Source organism: Uranotaenia lowii, unplaced genomic scaffold (assembly GCF_029784155.1).
Source record: "Uranotaenia lowii strain MFRU-FL unplaced genomic scaffold, ASM2978415v1 HiC_scaffold_864, whole genome shotgun sequence".
Taxonomy (NCBI): domain Eukaryota; kingdom Metazoa; phylum Arthropoda; class Insecta; order Diptera; family Culicidae; genus Uranotaenia; species Uranotaenia lowii.
This window is the reverse complement of record NW_026598827.1, coordinates 1-19,584: the sequence shown is the minus strand read 5'-3', so window position 1 is coordinate 19,584 and position 19,584 is coordinate 1. Positions and strand designations below refer to the sequence as shown.

The 19,584-nt window shown below is 40.1% G+C and overlaps 1 protein-coding gene across 1 annotated transcript; it reads left to right on the top strand.

The window, feature by feature from the left end:
- Positions 1–665: 665 nt before the first annotated feature.
- Positions 666–9,994, top strand: LOC129760941 (rab3 GTPase-activating protein non-catalytic subunit). Its single transcript, XM_055758623.1, has 4 exons — positions 666–931; positions 6,146–6,929; positions 7,009–9,883; positions 9,947–9,994. The coding sequence occupies exons 1-4, from the start codon at positions 856–858 to the stop codon at positions 9,992–9,994; spliced, it is 3,783 nt and encodes a 1,260-aa protein (XP_055614598.1). The 5' UTR covers positions 666–855.
- Positions 9,995–19,584: the final 9,590 nt, after the last annotated feature.

Sequence of the window (19,584 nt, the reverse complement as noted above, 5' to 3'; positions counted from 1 at the left end):
AAAATTCAAAATTCAAAATTCAAAATTCAAAATTCAAAATTCAAAATTCAAAATTCAAAATTCAAAATTCAAAATTCAAAATTCAAAATTCAAAATTCAAAATTCAAAATTCAAAATTCAAAATTCAAAATCCAAAATTCAAAATTCAAAATTCAAAATTCTAAATTCGAAATTCAAAATTCAAAATTCAAAATTCAAAATTCGAAATTCAAAATTTAAAATACAAAATTCGAAATTCAAAATTCAAAAAAAATTAAATTCAAAATTCATAGTTCGATGCTTAAAACTCAAAATTCATTATTTAAAATTCAAAATAAAAAAATTGGAGTATAATTCAAAATGAAAAAAAATTTAAGTTGCAGTTCAAACATTCAACGTTTGGAATGTCAGATTTCAGGATTTTCCAATTACAATTTTAAAATTCAAAACGTAGCACGATCATATGTGTAAAAAGTTCATGATTTTTATTTAATCAACACGCTCCATGAAAGCGTATCTCCAATTTAGAAAAAATTGTATCCTTTCTTTCAACAAACAGCGAAGTGTATAACAGTTTCGGCGTCCCTCACAAACGGCGCCTCTGACCGTTTCTTCTGAATGTGTGCGTGACAGAGATGACTGACTGCTCTTTGTTGACGTTCTACGTTTCTCCGTTTTCTGTTTTTATCAGCTGCGGAACGCAAGTGAAAAATTTCGGATTCTAAAAATTTGCATTCATCATCATCTAGCAGTGGCTTCAATCGATGAAAATATCATAATCGGATTCGTGGCAAAATTCGGTAGTGTTTGCTGATACTATCCAGTAAGTGCGGAATCGGAATGCTAGCTTTAGGCGGATCGAAACCCTAGGAAAATATGTCGTGCGAAGTGAAATTGCTGTCCAGTGTGGACGATTTGCGGGAGGTTCAGGAACAATTCGGATTGAGCTCGGGTAAGTTAATGATTTTATAAACTTCTCAACTACAGGCTTGCTGAGAAAACTATTGAAAAACGGTCTTGGCACCTTTGAATGGTCGACAAATTTTTGGAAGGTGTAGATCGAAACTCTGAAGAGTGCACCCCAAGGTAAAAGGTTTAAGTCTTAAGAATGTCGATAAAAGCGGAAATGCCCCATGAATCGTCTTTTTAGTTGGTCAAAGGATTGTCGAACTGATTCGGGGAACACAGCTTATTTCGATCAAACTGCTGAAGCTGAAAATAGAAAAAGCTTCAACATCCTGATGCATGTAAAGAATGTCGTTCCAAGGAAAATAATAAACAATTTGTATTGAAAGGTACCCACTCTTAAAACGTGGGACAAATCGATTGATTTGCACACCTTCCGAGCGTGTGGGTGGAAATTGCATCCGGCAGATCGATGGTTTTATTTTATTCAAGCATCATCGTTTCAATTTTGTGAATCGATTGCTCTACCAGTTTGGTTATCTAAAACTCGGCGTCATTTCACAAATTTTTTTTTAAAGAACTTATGGTGTTACTAGCTACGCCCAGAAAGTTATTAAGAGTAGAGGAGATATATTTTACCTATTCTCGTTTCAGCCGCTTCAAAATATTAAATTCCTAAATTTTTTAAAAAATTAATAGACACCATCTATTTCTGACTCCACTAAAGAAAGTCTTCAAGTAGTTATACGATAAAAATATTTTAATGCATTTGACAGTTTTGGTTAGGACTCCAAAACGTGTTGAATTATGCTATAAAAATATTTTGGATTCAATTTGATTTGCAACTGCCCTAAATTCCGTTAAATTTTCGTATTTTACATAATGAGGAATATTACCTAAACAATATTTTTTCTTAGAAGCCAAAATTTATATAATATTGCAATTTTGACAAACAAATGCAAAAAGTTTTTAAATGATTTTTTACCTACGAGAGCTGTTAAAAAAAAACCACTTGCATAAAGTGAAACTAATTAGAACTGCTAATGAAAAACTTAAAACCTGCTGAAATAGCGAAAACAAGTTATATTTCTGAAAATAGCTTAATTTAGGACGAAATTTTTGAAGAGAACCCCAACGAAGTCTCAGAATTGCTGAAAATAATAATGCTGAAAAATAATTGTTCGATTTTATTAATATTCGATTTTGACACCATTCTTGCAAATGCTTTTTAACTGCTTTGAACGAACATAGTTGAGGCGCTTAGGATCAGAGGGGTGCAAGTGCAATCATGGGTGGCCAAACCATGGCCCGCGACCAGCTTTTTTTGTGGCCCGCGAAGCTCATGTCATGTCATGTTCTAAAAAATTAACGTTTTTCTTAGTATGCATACATCATTTTTATAAATATACCTGAGTCTACACATACTAAATTCCAAATAAAGATCTGAAAATCTCTTTGAATTGATAAAATTGAAAGGGGTTAAAAGTGTGTAAAAACTAATTTCGAGAAAAATACATTTACATTACATCCATACATTTTTCGAACATTAGCAATTTTCTTTCGAACGTTTAAGTATACAAAAAAACTTAAAAAATCTGAAAAAATCACCAAATATAATTTAAAACATGGAGAATCGTTTGGCATTATTTACTCAAAATCAATCATGTTTTCACTTATGCTCCTTAGGTTCTGAGGGCCTCATATAATTTTACAAAAAAGGCTGCCGTCACTGAATAAAAAGCAATATGGATTACATACAATTATACGGTATTTGACACATTATTTGCAAATTCCATTACACATTTTTCAATGTTCTCCGATTGGGTTTTTATGATTACATATCATTGGTATGAAGAGCCTTCAAGTGAACTCTAGTTGGGTGGCCTCAGAAAATTGTAAGATCGTATCCAAATCGTTTAAAAATCGTAAAAAAATCACCGAATCATATCAACATCATAATAAAAATTATACTTTTACAACAAATTCAACCTTTCGTAACTTGAATACTATTTCAACAACTTCGTTCATCCATCAAAATTTACTAACTTTGGCAAACTAAGTGAAATATCAAAAGTTTGCTCTGTAATTTTTTCCAATTTGTTATTTGTTGCTAAGCTTCAACTGGAAAGGGTATATTTACGAAAATTAAACCAATATCAAATATATTTCAATAGGCAACGTGCTCTGTATTTGTGTACATCGATAATGGAAAACTAGACAGAATTTAGAGTTGGGTAATAGAATTCAACTACAACCGGTTTTCTGCTGAAAAATCTCTCTTAAAAACGACTTTTTTTAAGATAAATTATTGCTTCAAAAAGGTGCGATGATTATAAAAAAATCAAATTCATATTCACCCTGCTTATAGAAGGCATTCTCAATACACTTGTCAAATCGAGATACTCGAAAATTCGATTCAATTGAAGTTGGGGTCCGTACCAAGGTTGCCGAAATAAATTCTGGGTTCCTGATAAAAAAATTCTGAATTTCTGTTATTTTACTCAAAAATTCTGTGATGGTTTTCTGTGATGCTATTCCACTTAATCTTATTAAAAATTCATGATAAATTGGGTCTTTTTTACATTTCCGTTGGGTACAATAATCAAAAATTACCAATTTCATCATTCTTTTTTAATTCCATGTAAAAAATCTGAATTCTATACTGGCCAAAATAATAAAAATTTTGAAAATACAATTAAAATTCAAACATTTTGGGAAATCTGTGAATTTTTCAATTTTTTTTTCTGTAACACAGATTCTGTGATAAAAATTTGCTCAAAATTCTGTGAAATTACAGATTTTACTGTGATTTTGGCAACCTTGGTTTGTACTTTAAAAAATCAATATTACTGATGATTTAACGAAATTTCGTTGATTTTTTCTTTCTTTTAAATGTCAAAAGCTTATCAACGCTATTTTTTTTTCTCAATAATTCCATTCTGTTTTTTTTTTAATTTGTCTATCAAATTTGTCTAAGAAGAACGGTGATCTTGAAAACTTTGGAAAATAAGTGGTTATTTTTATATTTGGAGACCATAAAATTGACTAAACGTCCATTGTAGACACGTGATTTGTTATTTCTGGGATAAATAAACCGAGAAGGTTTTAAATTACATGAAAAGATTGACGTACATACGTGAGTTGGAAGGGATAATTCATTTCGTATTGCGTAATATTTCAACTACATATCAAATGGAGCAAAATAAGTAACAATATGAGGGGACCAAAATGACTTATTAACATCAATTTATACTCGATGTGACAATAGGCAAATGTTTTTTAAAAGCTTTTTCAAAAAATCTGGTATTATTTTTCTCTGAATACTCCAGAACAATTTGATGTTTGGCCCGCCAGTAAAGTGTCTGTCCCGGGTTTTCCCGGGAATTTGAAAAATTCGGAAATTCCCGATTCCCGGGAATCATAGTTACGTTCCCGGGAATTCCCGACATGTATGAAATTATTTCTCTGGAAAAGGCTGAAAGCCTCCGGAGTCATTATTTTTGTTAATTTTGAACAAAACTCATTGAGAATATGCCTATTCCTGTGGCAGTAGACATTTTGCAGCCATTTGGTGCAATTTTTTTTATTCAAATAGATTAGTTTAAATAGATTATATATATTTCTACGCCGTATTCATTGAACGAATACTAACAACAGATCGAAAAATATACGAAAAACCACGCAGCAGGTAGACAGATTGTGTTTTCTCGAAAGTAACATTCATGAACTTGTTTCCCTTGGCTTTGAAGGCAACATGAACTTGAAAACCTCAAAATGAAGAATACATCGTTTTTTTTTTCATTTGAAGAGCAAATATTTAAAGTGTTCAGAGAAAAAACGAAAAATGATTGGAATAAACAAACAAATAAAAACATTTTTTCATCAACTCCTAATTGTATGGATGAATTCTCCACTTGACTTATTCAGGTTATTTTATGTTCGTTAAACTGTTTGATTTATTTGATAAAAATATGTTAAAAAAATATTATGAAGAGTACATTTTGAACAAATTATGTGCGTGTGCACGAAAAGTTCGATAAACCTGGGGGCGGAAGACTGAAATTTGCTGTATCGTATTCTGTATCGTTTTTTTACTGTTCGGCAAAAAGCCAGCAATTGTTGAAAAGATTTGTAATCGTTCAAATTTTAACTTTAGATGATCAATTTCGTGTAGCAAGTCAAGTAACTCAGTTGTTTAGGTGCTAAATTTACATTTAGCTATATTTTTAGAACAACCATTAATCAAACCATTTTTTTTATCAGCTTTAAAACTTTGACGAAATTTGAACGACTCAATACGCCTGATCATGCAAGAATTCGCCAGAGCAAAACAGAACGTAATTAAATCATTGTTTTATGCAAAACAAGTGCTTTTCAGCATCAAACAAGTTTTATTAAAAACTAGCTGGTAGGTTATCTCAGTTTTGATAAAAAATCACTCCCAAGTGCCTCAATTAAGCTAATCTTGCAAATTTCATCCTAATATGTATCATGTTTTACATTAATTTCGATTAATCAAAAATTTAAAAAAAAGTGACTAAAACCCGTTTGTTTTTGGCTACTTTCGATTTTGGTAACAAAAATGTACGGACGTGTTGCCAAAATCGAACGGGATCTGTACTTCATTTCTTTAATAAGAAGCCGGCCTGAATCATAAGTAGCGGGAAAAAATTTCCATTTGTACAATCTAGACGTTTTTAGTTTCTAAATTTTAATCTTTTGAAATTTGGTGTCCATTTTCAATTAAAATCGAAAGTTCTGTTTTCAATACCAGCAAAAATTAAACGAAATGGCAATAAAAAAAAGTCTGAATAGTTGCGTTTATTCAACGCCTTTCCTACAGATTTAATTACGTCCAGCAGTATCAAACAACTTCGTGCCAAATGAAAGATCCATAAATTCATTGCTCCCGCGTGAATGTATGTTGATGTGCAGACGAAGGCAACAAAATGAAACATTTCCCCCCAAAACCGATTTTAATTTTCCCTGAGAGACGGATGGCAATATATTATAGGTCGGCATGTAATCATCATCGCGGTTTGTTGATGAAAAAATGTATTGGAAATTTAAATCAAATGATGAAAAAAAAATTCAATAAAATCAAATCAATATGCGTTAATTTCATTATTTCACCAGTGACACCTGTTTGTAATTTTACGATCTCCCTAGGGCAGTGACCTAGGTCCATCAATATTCAACGTACATATATTTTATTTGTGTTGACACTGATTTAATGTAAACATTCTCTCCTTCTCAACAGAGGAAAACTGGCTGAATGCCGTGTGCCACTCGTTATCACCGGCCGGGGATATCCTGGCCTTCGGCCACGGATCAATCCTGACGGTGCTGAGCTCCAAGTGGGATCGTTCCCGGCAGCTGTACGTGTACCGGGCGGCCTGGAAGGGTGCCATCGAAGATCCGAACTGTCTGATTACGGCCGTGCTGTGTCTACCGATTGTAGGTCAGGGTGCTAGTAGTGCTACAAGTGTTGATTTCAGCTATACCTGTGTGGGATTGGACAGTGGCCGGGTGTTGTTTTATGGGGAAAATGGAACGTTGATTGCGTCCCAGTTGTTCCACCAGGAACCGGTTCAGGCGATCAAGGCCCAAAGTGGAAAACATATCAACGAGGAGGTGTATGTGTTCTATGCTTCATGTGTGGTGATCATTCAGGGATCGCAGCTGTTCCCGTTTTTGAGGAGTCTGAGGCAGCAGATTGGGCGGTATGGGATTGGGAGTCCTCGGGTCAATGAGACCATGGAGTCGATTGTGTGTCGCAAGTGGAGTTATGGGAAAAGTATGACGGTGCAGGATGGGGTAGTGGTGGGTCCTCAGAAGACGTGTACCTTCGATCATCTGTTGACGGCCAGCTTGGAGGGGGGATTCTTTGCCAAGTACAGGCATGCACCGCCGCAGAACTCGTTGATCGTGGCGGCGGGAATCAAACCTTATATTGGGTTCCATTACGCTAAGGAAGGATTTTCGCAGCCTGTCTTGGCCGATGTTGCTCGAGCAGTTGCCAGCAAAATTAAATCAGCATTACCGTAAGTTCTTTTTTTTTGTTAGGGTCAATCACGTTTTTATCTGTTTTTTTTTTCTTTTTTATTTCATTTCAAATCACAGATCATGGTTCGGTGGTTCTTCGGCACCCCAAACCATTCCGGAACCTCAGCTGCCGCCATCGGAACCGTTGATTTGTCGGTTTGGGCTTTGTGATCTACAGAGAAGTGCCTTCAACGTTTGGCTAGCGCCAGACTTCAAACAGGCGGCTGTGTCCGATAATCTGGGTCGGGTGATCCTGGTGGATTGTGTTAGGGGAATTGCGACCCGAATCTGGAAGGGTTATCGGGATGCTCAGTGTGGTTTTGTGGAAGTTCATGAAAAGCTGCCGAAAGATTCGACTGTGAAGCAAGATCGTCGAAAGGCGATATTCTTGGTTATCTATGCCCCGAGGAAAGCAGTGCTTGAAGTTTGGGCGTTGCAAAACGGTCCTAAGGTGGCCGCCTTTACGGCTTCTAAGAACGGACAGCTGATCTACAATACCCACAGTTTCATGGGAGTCAGTACAGCCAACAGCAAGCTAAAGTATAGTAGTCAGTGTTGTACATTCTTCGACCCCACTGATAGTTCTTTGAAGGAGATCAACATTCCGTTCCATTGTGCGTTGAACGATGCAAAGTCTAATACAGCAAAAGACCTTCATCTGTTAAAGAGACTGAAGGTGTGTTTGAAAACTGGTGAAGGAAGTGAGGCCGAAGAGTTGCAAGAAATGATGGAAATGTGTAGAAGTTTCGAAACGGAAGAAATCAAGCGACAGTGCGTGGAAATGTTGGCGCGACATAAAAAGATCAAGCCGCATTTGTTCTGTTGTGCTATCGAGGTATTTGGAAGATTTGACGAAGAAGTTGAAGACCTGGACATCAGTGACAAACGCGATCATCTTCGGATTGTTTGTGAAAACTATAGAAAGTTGACTATGTTTTATCTTTATTTGATAGGGGATTCAAGTTCTGTGGTTGAAAACATCCAATCCGAGATAGAATGCTCTGAGCAAGAGGTGGTTGAAAGTGATCCTCAAGAGTTTGATGATCAAACGAATAATCAAGATGCTGAACCTAAGCCCGATTCCGTTGAAAGCAATCCAAAAGAAATACCACCGGGAACCAAAAGCAAGTTCATCGATGAGAATGTCAAACTTTCGGAAATTGAACTGGCCTCAATCGGCAAACTTATCGAACTATTAGGAATGAATGCATCAGACGACAGTCCATCGTCTACTCGGGTCACCTTCGAAGCGTCCACCGCTAAGAACAACAACTTCCAGGAGTATTTGTCGTACTTCAATGTTTCCAACGATGATTTGATCCTACTGAAAGATGATTCTTGTAGTCTGTACAGTTCCCTCAGTAGGATCATCTATGAGGAACTCTACCAGGGCAAACATGTACGACTAGATGGATTTGTTGAAGCTGCTAAAAACTCCGGTATGATGCAGGAAGATTTGTTCAAACTGTTCCTAGCTTTCTGGTTGCGATTACCCTTCGAGTACAGAGACATTGCTGAACTGATCGAGGATTTGAACAGATTCAGTAAAATTCTTAGGCGAATTTGCCTTCTTTCTGAAGATAAGATCCATTTCGAGAACAACACTATTTGTTTATGGTGGCAAAATGCTAGAGAATATCTACTGGAATCGCCGTGTGCCCTTCGAGGTCTTCTAGCGGCTATCATGTGCCGTAATGAAGCCCTCAAGTATGAAGATAACAGCGACGCCGAAGACTATCAGTTTGAGGAAGTCTCACAGGAAGCCTGCCAGTGGACACTACTGATCGGTAAACTTGATGACGTAGCAGTCCTCGGAACGATTCTTGCAGACTGCCTTAAGTGCTCTCAGGTGAAATACCCTTGTCTAAAATATCAAAAACCGGACGTAAGTCTCAAAGAGATTCTTCGTGGAGGTCAAGGGATCGTTGCTGAAATGGTGGCAAAATGGATTGGCGCCAGTGGAATTGATCCTGAAAAGTTAGTGATCGAGGTCCCCGAGGAAGCTACTGAAAATGAACAAGCCGGAGTAGTAGCACCCGAAACTAGCGAAAGAAAAGAGAAGAAACGAATCCAGCTGATCAAGCAAGATCTTCTGCAAACCAGCGAGTACGGTGGCAGCAGCGAATCCGAGCTTGATCCCGTCCTCTACAACCTCAACATCCTTCGAAGACATTTCCCCTTCAGTCTGGACAGCGGAACGCTCCTGTGTCACCTTGCCTGGGAATACATTTGCAACTGGAGTAAGAACATGTCCAACATCGACTGCCTTTCGGCTGGCCTCGCTTGCCTCAAAGCCATCCCCCGGCTACAGTATTCAATGAAACACGGACTGTGCTGCATGATATGGAACGCCCACCTCAAAATACCCCTGGAAGCCACGAAAAAGCTTGTCAACAAAGTAGGAAGACTTCCGAAAGAAAAACTCTGTCTACAGGACATTGGAATCTCCGATGCCCTCGTCACCCAATTCCTCGAAAACTGCCTCGAGTTTCTCGATCACTTCTCCGGTTCCATTGATCACGATAAACTGGAATTGAGGTTCGAAGAACTTCTCCAGGTCGGTCCGATTCCCCTGACATCCCTCGCCGTCCAGCAGAACTCGGCCAACATGGCCTTGCTCAAGTTACATCACGAGCTAACCACCACGCTGCTAATTCTAACTTCCTTCAACGTCAAGTACCAGAAACCGATCCAACAGTTCTTCGACGGAATGGCCAATCAGTCATTCTTCGCCGAAATAAATCGGCAACTGGCCTACCAGCTGCCCAAGGCCGATCTATTGCTCAAGCGGGTGAGGTTTGAGTTTCTGTGCAAGACTATTACCGCCACCATGGATCTGATACGGGAAGATTTGGAGAACGTTTTCTACACCGATCACATCGCCTGGATGGGGCGGCTGGAGCAGTTGGCTGTCGTGTGGGAGATAAGCGTCACGGAGCTGACCAAGCATCAGGTGAGTGTTTTTTTTTATATTTTAATGGTTGACCACATTTCACAAATGCTGAAACCACTAAAGCCACAGAAAGCGTACTATGTATGCTGTGACCGGAATTCGATCTCATGACCGTTTGATTAGAAGACTTGAAGACCATCCCCTACGTTACGGGCGGCGGCGACCGAATTTTTAAATTATAGTAAGCTATGAAACATTAGGATTGTATAAATAGCATGTAAACTTTCAATAAACTTCACTAGTTGTGAAGTTACATCAGTAAGGAAGCCTCGACCGAGTTGATTCGAAGCTCGCTTACTGATGCTTGCCGAGTTGAACCTACCGATAGCATCATTGCAGTTTGAGTTTAACGAAATAGAGTCGATCTGCAAATACACACACATTGTGCGAATATGTAGACTCGCGATTTTAACATGCCAGAAGGTCATAAGGTTATCTTCATGATTCATTCTTGTGAAGTGGTCAACGTCCGTCCGTGGTCTTTATCAGTGATCAGAAAGCCGACTGCGTATGTTGCTGCTACCGAAGGAGCACTGCAATTGTGGCATCGTCGCTTAGGCCATTTGAAGAGTCTGAAACAGTTGAGAAATTTGGCCACAGGTTTGAAGTTCCGTGATGCAAATATGGAGCATTGCGTACCATGTATCGAGGGCAAACATCATAGGCAGCCTTTCAAAGCGTTGGGAATACGAGACAAGGAAGTTCTGGATTTCGTTCATTCGGATCTGTGCTGTCCGATAGAACAAGAATCGATCGGAGGAAGTAAATACTTTATTACTTTCATCAATGATTGCAGCCGCAAGACGTTTGTATATTTATTGCGATCCAAGAAAGAAGTCCTGATCGCATTTCAAGATTTCAAGGCGTTCGTCTAGACTCAAACAGGCTTGAAACTGAAACGTGAAGTGACGATGAAAAGGAGTACGTCGGGCAGAAATTATTCAAGTTCCTCAAGGCGAATGGAATCAGCCACGAATTGACGGTACCGTACAATCCAGAGCAAAACGGGTTGGTATAACGAATGCATCGAAGCATCATTGAGCGAGCGAAGGCAATAATGTTCGACGCTGACATGGAGAAACGATTTTGGGCTGAAGCAGTTGGTACAGCGGTCGGGGTTTCGCCGGAAGAGAAATTCACAGGGATTCGACCAAATATGTCGCACCTGCGAGTTTTCGGCACAGCAGCGATGTCTCACGTACCAAAAGTGAAAAGGAAGAAATGGGATCCGAAACCTCAATCCTGTTTATTCGTCGGGTATGCAACTAACGCCAAAAGGTACCGAATGTACAACGAAAGGACTGGTAAGGTGCCGAGACGTGATTGCGGGAGTGAGCGTGGGAATTGAGAAAATCCTGAAACCATAAACGGAAACGGAAACACCGATCGGAACTCTCGATTGAAGCAGTAGAAACGGAAATTGAACAAGAGCTTTAGGATGAGACGAGTGAAGATGAATCTATCTGGTTTGATTCTGGAGCGGAGTCAACCAGCGCATCATCTGCGCTCCCTCCGTATTTAGAAGATCCACAGCCTACGGGTCAGGCGCAGCGCAAGGAAGCGCCGGTTACCAGGCAAGTATGCTGATTATGAAGTAACGTACAGTGTCTTCCCTAAAAAAATCGATTTTCTCCAGCATCCGAAAACTGATGTGTTCGTCGCAATTTAATAAAATGTATTGCGCTCTCCTCAGAAGAGTCCGTTGGCTAATAACATGATTCGAGTCACAGTGATCGGGAGCAAGCAAGTTTTCACCCAAATCAGCATAAGGCCAGAAATTTCCGCAGATTTCCCTTTAACAGCCAATCATCGACCCTAAAAGCTTCAGTGAAGCGATGCGGCATCCACAACGAAAACGATGGATTGGAGCCTTGCAGATGGAGTATGAGTCGCTGGACAGAAATGGAACATGGGAGATGGCCATCTTACCGGGAGGACGAAAGGCTTTGAATAACAAGTGGGTGTTCAAAGTGAAAACCAACACTGACGGTTCTATTGAAAGGTTCAAAGCGAGATTGGTTATCAAAGGGTGTTCCCAGGTCCAAGGCATCGACTATTCGGAGATCTTTTCTACGGTCGTAAGCTGGACAAGGAATTGCGGAAGATGGGCCTATATCGATGAGCACATGACACGTGCGTCTACCATCGAGAGGAACGATCCAAGGTGCTGATATTGATGGTGTACGTGGACGATTTTCTCATTTTTTTTTTCAAATGATGAGAAGATGATCACTAAGGTGAAGCAAGAACTAACATCGAAATTCCAAACGAAGGAACTTGGAGTTGTCCGACAAATGGACTACGAGTCATCAGAAAAGAAGGCGAGATTGGAATTGACCAGGAAAGCTACATCGACGATATCTAGCAGGGTTCAGTATGTCGGAGTGTAATCCACACTCAGAAATTAACAAAAGAGATGTTTCCTAAGTCCGAAGAAGAAGCGGAACAAATGGAGCGTGTTCCATTTCGTGAACTAATAGGGAGTCTACAGTTTCTAGACCAATGTACCAGGCCAGACATCATCCATGTTGTGAATGCCGTCAGCAGCTAGTGTTCTAATCCAGGAGAAGCCCACTGGACGGACAGCAGTAACGATAATCTTGCGGTAAATATCTGCGCAACGAAATCCTTCAAGTTGGTTTACTCGAGGCAACAGGCGAGTCAGTTCAATGTGTTCAGACCCATGTTTCCTTAAAACAACAAGCTGCAGACATTTTCACGAAAGCTTTTCCAGTTCCCAAATTCTTGGAGGCTAGTAATAGTTTGAAGATTCACAAACTATAAACCAACGTCTGCAGCAACATTTGGAAAAAAAACATAACCTTATCCACCCAAACCAACATGCCTTTCGAGATGGTAGAGGAACAACAAGTCACATTACTCAGCAGGATGTCTTTAAATCCTCACCGAGTACCGCCATGCCAAATTACACTCAGAAATGGTTTCCCTTGATCTTTCAAAAGTTTTTGACAGAACATGGAGACCGGGAATCCTGAAAGCATTAAAAAAGGCCAAAGTTGGAAACCGAACGTACCAAGTAATCCAAAATTTCTTGAAGGAAAGAACATTCAGTGTAGCAGTAGGTGGAGTCTTTTCTCAGATCGTCCACAAGAAAGTGGAGTACCGCAAGGATCGGTTTTGTCTCCCACAACGAGCTGTTTAGTTATACCTATACAAAAAGCGATATAGGTGCTTATTTATGCGGACGACATTCTATTGATCTGTGGAAAAAAGTTCATAGCAATCTATTGAAAAAGATAACAGCATGGAATTGACCAGATCGTATCATGGGCGGAGAAAAACGGATTTGTTATAAATGCGAGGAAAAGCACGCTGCTGCCCACGTGTTGCGGCACAAAGGGCAGGCACAGATTTGCGAAGCTACAAAAGTTATCAGCCGACGGTTCGGAGATTGTGAAAACAAAAACAGCAAAAATGTTGGGAGTGGAATTAAACGCAAAAGGAAATGCCAACAACCATATAAAATATTAAAAAGGGAATGCGCAGCACGCATCCGCTTTCTAAAAATAATAACCTGCCTTAGGGCTGTCCCAACGGTAGATGCAAAACACGGTTTTCGACCACGCTAAAACATTTCGGCTGGCACCGGTGGCGTATATTGCTGTTTTAGCACAGTTATCGATTTCAAAATTCCCAACAGTTATACGCCTTTGTTCCAAATTCATGCAAATTTGGAACAGGATTTCAAAATATACGACAGACCCGACAGACCGATTTAGTTCACGGTGAGAAAATTTTAGCCAACAATGATTTCTTTCACACATGTTTGAGTAACATTGGGTGTGATAATAGTTTCTTTTTGAGATATTATTTGAATTTTTTTTTTCGCTTCAACCAGCCTATACGTAACATAAATTGAGAATAGATGTTAATAAAAACCATATCAAGTATAAATAATAGATGTCACATTATTCTCGATTTCATATAATTAAATTAAAAAGCTTTTCATTTGGGCTCGACGAATTGGTGAATCCAGCCAGCGTTCTAAAATTTGAAAAAAAAATATACGAAAAGAAAATTTTCATACTTTTTTTAAGTAGTCATAATGTCTAGCGGTCTTCGGGAAAGTTAATCATTAAGTTGATCTTTATTTTCAAAATATCGACAATGTTTTATAGTTTTCCCAAACAAGTGAACATTTTGTATAATGATTTTTCACCTATTTTCAAAAGGTATCTCGATAACAAGAGCTAAATAAAATAATCTTACGAAATATAAAACTAGCTGAACGAATTTTTATCAACCAATGACATTTATTGTAGTTTCCTCGTTGTGTAGTATAGTTGAAATCATTGTTCTGTCAAAAAGAATATTCGTAGAGTTAATTTTAAGGCAATTAACCGTGAAACTCAAAACTTATGCAATTTTTCTAATAAAATGGGTTTTTTCTTCTCAATTATTGAGTGTCTGCAATGAAAGTGTTTCCGTTTTAAATTTGCTCTTACACCGGTGGGGAGTGGGTGTTTTAGCCGATTCTAAAATTTCAAATTTTGCTAAAACTGGTATCCTTAAAACCAATATTTACGCCTGAACCGTTGGAGGTGCCCTTAGGCCTCGTTTTCACAAAACTTTCTATTGATGCGTGCATAAATAAAATGTATAACACAGTATAACAGTTGAAAATCGAGTAGATGAAGCTTTTGTTAAAGCTCATCTTCAAATTTCCGTCATCGATTCACATAGGGCAAAGGGTCAAATACAATACCATCCAATACAAAGCCATCTTTGTTATTTGTTTTTTTTTTAACCTTTTTGTGAAGTTATTTTAGCTTTGAGTAAACCCCCTTATTTTAGAGACTTGTTTCGCTACCCTGAGAGTTTTCGAACAACAACGATTTAGAAATAAAAATGATGGTTGCTCTTAAAAGTAGTGAATTGTTGAGGCACTCTCTTTTTTAAACTCAAAATAAAGTTGATTTGGTTCAAAACAGCATTTTAGTGGCAGCCCTCAAATTTGAGTTTAACTGGGAAATCACAAAACTAAGTTCTGATAGGCACAACTAAGTTCGGCAGTCGCTGGAAGTAACATCCGGAAGTTTCTTTGTAGTTTTGACCGGGAGTATCATAACTTTACACCGCTCTGTAATTTGTTTTGACTATGCCTATTTGGACTAAATTTTTCGATTGCCCAGTCGAACTCAAAGTTGATGGTTGTCACTGAAATGCTGCCAAAACAACTTAATTTTGAGTTAAAAAAAGGAGCGTGCACTTGAGATGAAAAGAGAAGCTTTTTGTTTGACAGATTTGACAGCTGATTTGAAAGCTCCAGCAAAGCTTTCAACTGTTATACATTCATCAAATTTTTGCGTCCAGGGGCTTTTTCTATTGATGAGTGCAACAATTGCAGCTGGAATTGATTTTAAAAAACCATTAAATATAGTGTTTTAAAACTTCTGTGAGTGCAAAAACAAGTTCACATCAGTTTAAAAAAAATATTCTGATATTTTGAAAATCAAAATTAACTACAAAAGTGTGTATTTTACGTATAAAATTTTAAAGATGCATGCATCAATTCGTTTACATGAATAGCGAGTTTTGTGAAAACGCGGCCTTAGTAGTCGCGAATCTTTACTGAAAATCGGGGTTTCAACAGTTATGTCAAAACGGCTTTATGGCTGGGAATTGTTTGAACCTGAAAACATTATGAGCCTTAAAACGATGTATAACAATTCAAAACAGGTGAGTCAGTATGTTTGCCAACCTGAAAGCCACTAAATACAGATACAGAAGAGGAGTGTATACTGAGGGCTCACTGGCAAGTGGAAAAGTAGATTTTGGCATCTACAACCCAACAAAAGAGAACATTTCCAAAAGCCGTGCGGAAAAATTATCATATTTTTTCCGCGAAAGCTATAAAGCATTCGAACAAGCAAATACTCCCACTGTTTTGTAAACCGACTCAGCCAGCGTGTTAACTGCCTTGGAATCCGGAATCAAACATCCGATCATTCAGAACATACTACACAGCAAAAACCTGAAGAACGTTACGATGGTCTGGATACCAAGTTGTCGAATCCGCCAGTTTAATCCTTTTTCTAAGCAGCTCACTACATCCGACTGCGCCATTGTCGCCAAGCAGCTCACTACATTTTATCTAGCATATTTGTATTCTCCAATAGCCGAAGATCAACCGACTCTTCTCTTTGCACGCTCTGAAAATTCTGAGTATACACGCTAATACTCAAACCCCCAATCTTACCATTCTCAGTTGAGCATGATATTTGTGATTTTATATCAGTATGTTTTTTAACCTAATTTCATCTATTCTCTACACAAGTCACGTGGATATTTCTGGAAATGAATAGGCGACTTGCGAACTTGTTCAGAAATGGAGAGAGACGCATCACAAAATTACCTAAAGCTGACGCGTTAAAATGGTTGAAATTGGAATTGAAGCTGCAGCATGATCAAAACTGGCGCAACCAGCAGAATTTAAACTGAAACAAGTTAAACTGACAACGGAAAAATGGAACAACGTGAAAAACAAGAAGGGGCAGAAGGTCCTCATTCGCTTCAGGAATAGCCACAATTGGATAACTCCCAAACATCTGATCGAGGGAATAGAATCACCAGCATGTGAAACATGTGGCACTGAGCTGACGGTGAAACATATTATGTTAGAATGCCGAAAATTCGACGAGCAGAGACGAAACAGTGGCAGCTTCGCAGATAAACTGGAGCGCAACCGTAAAAAGGAAAAGCTAGTGATTAATTTTACAAAATAGTGTGAACTTTTTGATGCTATTTAGATGTAGAACCGTTGGCTGGTAAACGGTGGATAATGTGCAACACGAGACCCCATAGTGGTCATATCACCTCTTATTCACAACTCCTATCTCTACTTCCCCGTGGTACCGGCTGGGATGCGAGTAACCTAAGCGGAGATCGGGTACCCATCCCCGGTGGATGCTTTGGTCGCATGCAGACTGAGAAGGTGGCCGCACGCGTCTGTTCCCCAGGTCAGGGGCGGCGTGCAACAACAACCGAGCGTCTGTTCTCCAGGTCAGGGGCGGCTCAAACAGCATCTGTCTTGCAGCAAGCGACTGAATTTATGAAATGCAGCTCCCGCCAGCTAAGTCCAAGATGGCAGCCCCATCGCGGGATAGGGACTTTAGGCTAACAACCTACTGCTCCTGATATCTTGTATTGTTACAGAAACTGAGAGAAGAAATAACCGAATTGGAACTTTGGCAACGACTTTTAGCATGAAAACACGGACTAGAATTGGAACTTGGAATGTTTTGACCCTTGCCCAGCCAGGAAAGCTAGCTCAACTTGCTAGAGAAGCTAGCCGCCTCAAGCTAGAGATATTGGGACTGAGCGAAGTCCGCTGGCCTAACACTGGAGAACACAAGACACAGTCCGGGCAAGTACTGCTTTACTCTGGCATACGAGGAGAACATGCTACTCGGGAACGAGGAGTTGGTTTCCTGTTAAGCCCGCAGGCCTACGCGGCCCTCATTAGATGGGAACCAATAAACGAAAGAATAATCGTAGCCAGATTCAGAACACGGGTTAGAAATCTTACAATGGTCCAGTGTCATGTGCCAACTGACGTTGCCGATTTGCAGGAGAAAGAGCAATTTTACAGTCAACTGAACAGCGTGGTAGAGAGAATTCCGAAGGGTGACATTCAAATCCATTTGGGCGACTTCAACGCAAAGATTGGCTCCGACAATCAAAACCTTGAGCGCATCATGAGGCGCCATGGCCTAGGACAGATGAGCGAAAACAGAGAGCTGTTTGTAGAATTTTGTGGCAACAACAACATGAGAATCGGTGGATCGCTCTTCCCCCATCGACCAGCACATAAGGTCACTTGGGTATACCGAGATGGCCGAACAGAAAATCAAATTAACCACATCTGCATCAGCCGAAAATGGAGAAGGAGCCTTCTTGATGTCCGCAACAAACGAAGCGCAGACATTGCATCTGACCATCACCTCGTCCTTGGCGAGATACGACTGAGAGTTGCGCGTGTCCAACGGCGCGAGGATAAAGTCGGGTGTCGATACGACGTCCGCCGGTTGGAGAATCCAGAGGTGAAAAGGGCATACGTTAAACAGCTAGAATCCCGAGCCTCGGAGCTGCCGACAGACGGAACAGTCGAAGAACAGTGGTGTGGAATCAAGAATGCCTTTATCACGACGAGCCATGGTACTCTCGGTAAAGTTTGTCGAAGAAGAAGTGAATGGATGTCGGATGAAACTTGGAGGATGATCGATGATCGGAGAAAGGCGAAAGTCGGAATTGAGCAGGCATGTACCGGGTCAGCCAAAGCAGCCGCCCGCTTACGATATGCGGAGCTGGAAAAGGCAGTTAAACGAGCTTGTAGACGAGACAAGAGAGCCTGGACAAATTCCCTAGCCGAAGAGGGAGAAAGAGCCGCCGCCAATGGAGATATCCGATTACTATATGACATTTCTCGCCGCCTCAGTGGTGCAAGGACTAATGCAAGAATGCCGCTGAAAGACCGAGCAGGTCAGTTATTGACCGATCGAACAGATCAGCTCAAACGATGGACTGAGCACTTCGCACAACTCTTCCGAGTCACGAATAGCGATGGCCAACAGAACCCGCAGCTTGAAGCGCCAACAGTAAGTCGCATAAATGGCGTCAACTCGGAAGCGCCCTCGCTTACTGAAATAGAAGCGGCAATCAAAAACATGAAATCCAACAAAGCACCTGGGATCGATTGCATCCGTGCTGAAATTCTGAAAGCCGACCCTGCCCTATCAGCACAAATGTTGCACCGTCTTTTCGCTGACATCTGGGATACTGCAACATTCCCGGCCGACTGGATGCAGGATATCCTCGTAAAGGTCCCGAAGAAAGGAGATCTGACAGAGTGCGGTAACTGGCGAGGCATAACGTTGATCTGTACAACCCTCAAAGTACTCTGCAAAGTGATCCTGAACAGGATCCAGGAGAAAATCGACGCTACACTCCGACGGCAACAAGCTGGATTCCGATCCGGACGATCATGTGTGGACCACATCACAACGCTACGAATCATACTGGAACAAATCAACGAATTCCAGGACTCTCTTCTGCTGGTGTTCGTTGATTTCGAAAAAGCATTCGACCGACTTAACCATGAAAACATCTGGGCGGCTCTAAGGCGACGAGGGGTCCCAGAGAAACTAGTCCATCTCATCGAAGCACAATACGAGGCATTTTCGTGCAAGGTCTTGCACGACGGTGTCTTGTCCGAACCAATCCCGGTAACTGCTGGAGTGAGACAAGGATGTATTTTATCACCGCTACTTTTTCTAATCGCAATGGATGAGATTCTGACTGGATCGATCGACTGTGCACCGAGCCGAGGATTGCCGTGGAATCCTTCAACAATGGAGCATCTGAACGACCTTGACAAATGTTTGCATAACTCGAGAACCAAATGGTATCAAATTTGGCATGGGGTGGTATTTGGGTACGAGGAATGTTTTTAAGAATATTAGGTACCCCCACCTCCATTCGGTGGGGAGATAGAAAGGGGGGAGGGGGCATACCTTACAATTTTTTACATAACTCGAGAACTGATCAAGATATTGGAACCAAATTTGGCATGGGAGTACATTGCAGCACAAGAAATGTTTCTATGGTTATTTTAGACCCCTCCCTTTTTAGTGGGGATAACGATAAAGGCAGGGAGGGGGGGAACTTCATTACATTTTTAT

Excerpts from the sequence above, each read along its gene's own strand:
- LOC129760941 (XM_055758623.1), top strand. The coding sequence starts at position 856 with ATGTCGTGCGAAGTGAAATTGCTGTCCAGTGTGGACGATTTGCGGGAG. Across the intron at positions 932-6,145 it reads ACAATTCGGATTGAGCTCGG|AGGAAAACTGGCTGAATGCC; the intron begins GTAAGTTAATGA and ends CCTTCTCAACAG. Across the intron at positions 6,930-7,008 it reads AAAATTAAATCAGCATTACC|ATCATGGTTCGGTGGTTCTT; the intron begins GTAAGTTCTTTT and ends TTCAAATCACAG.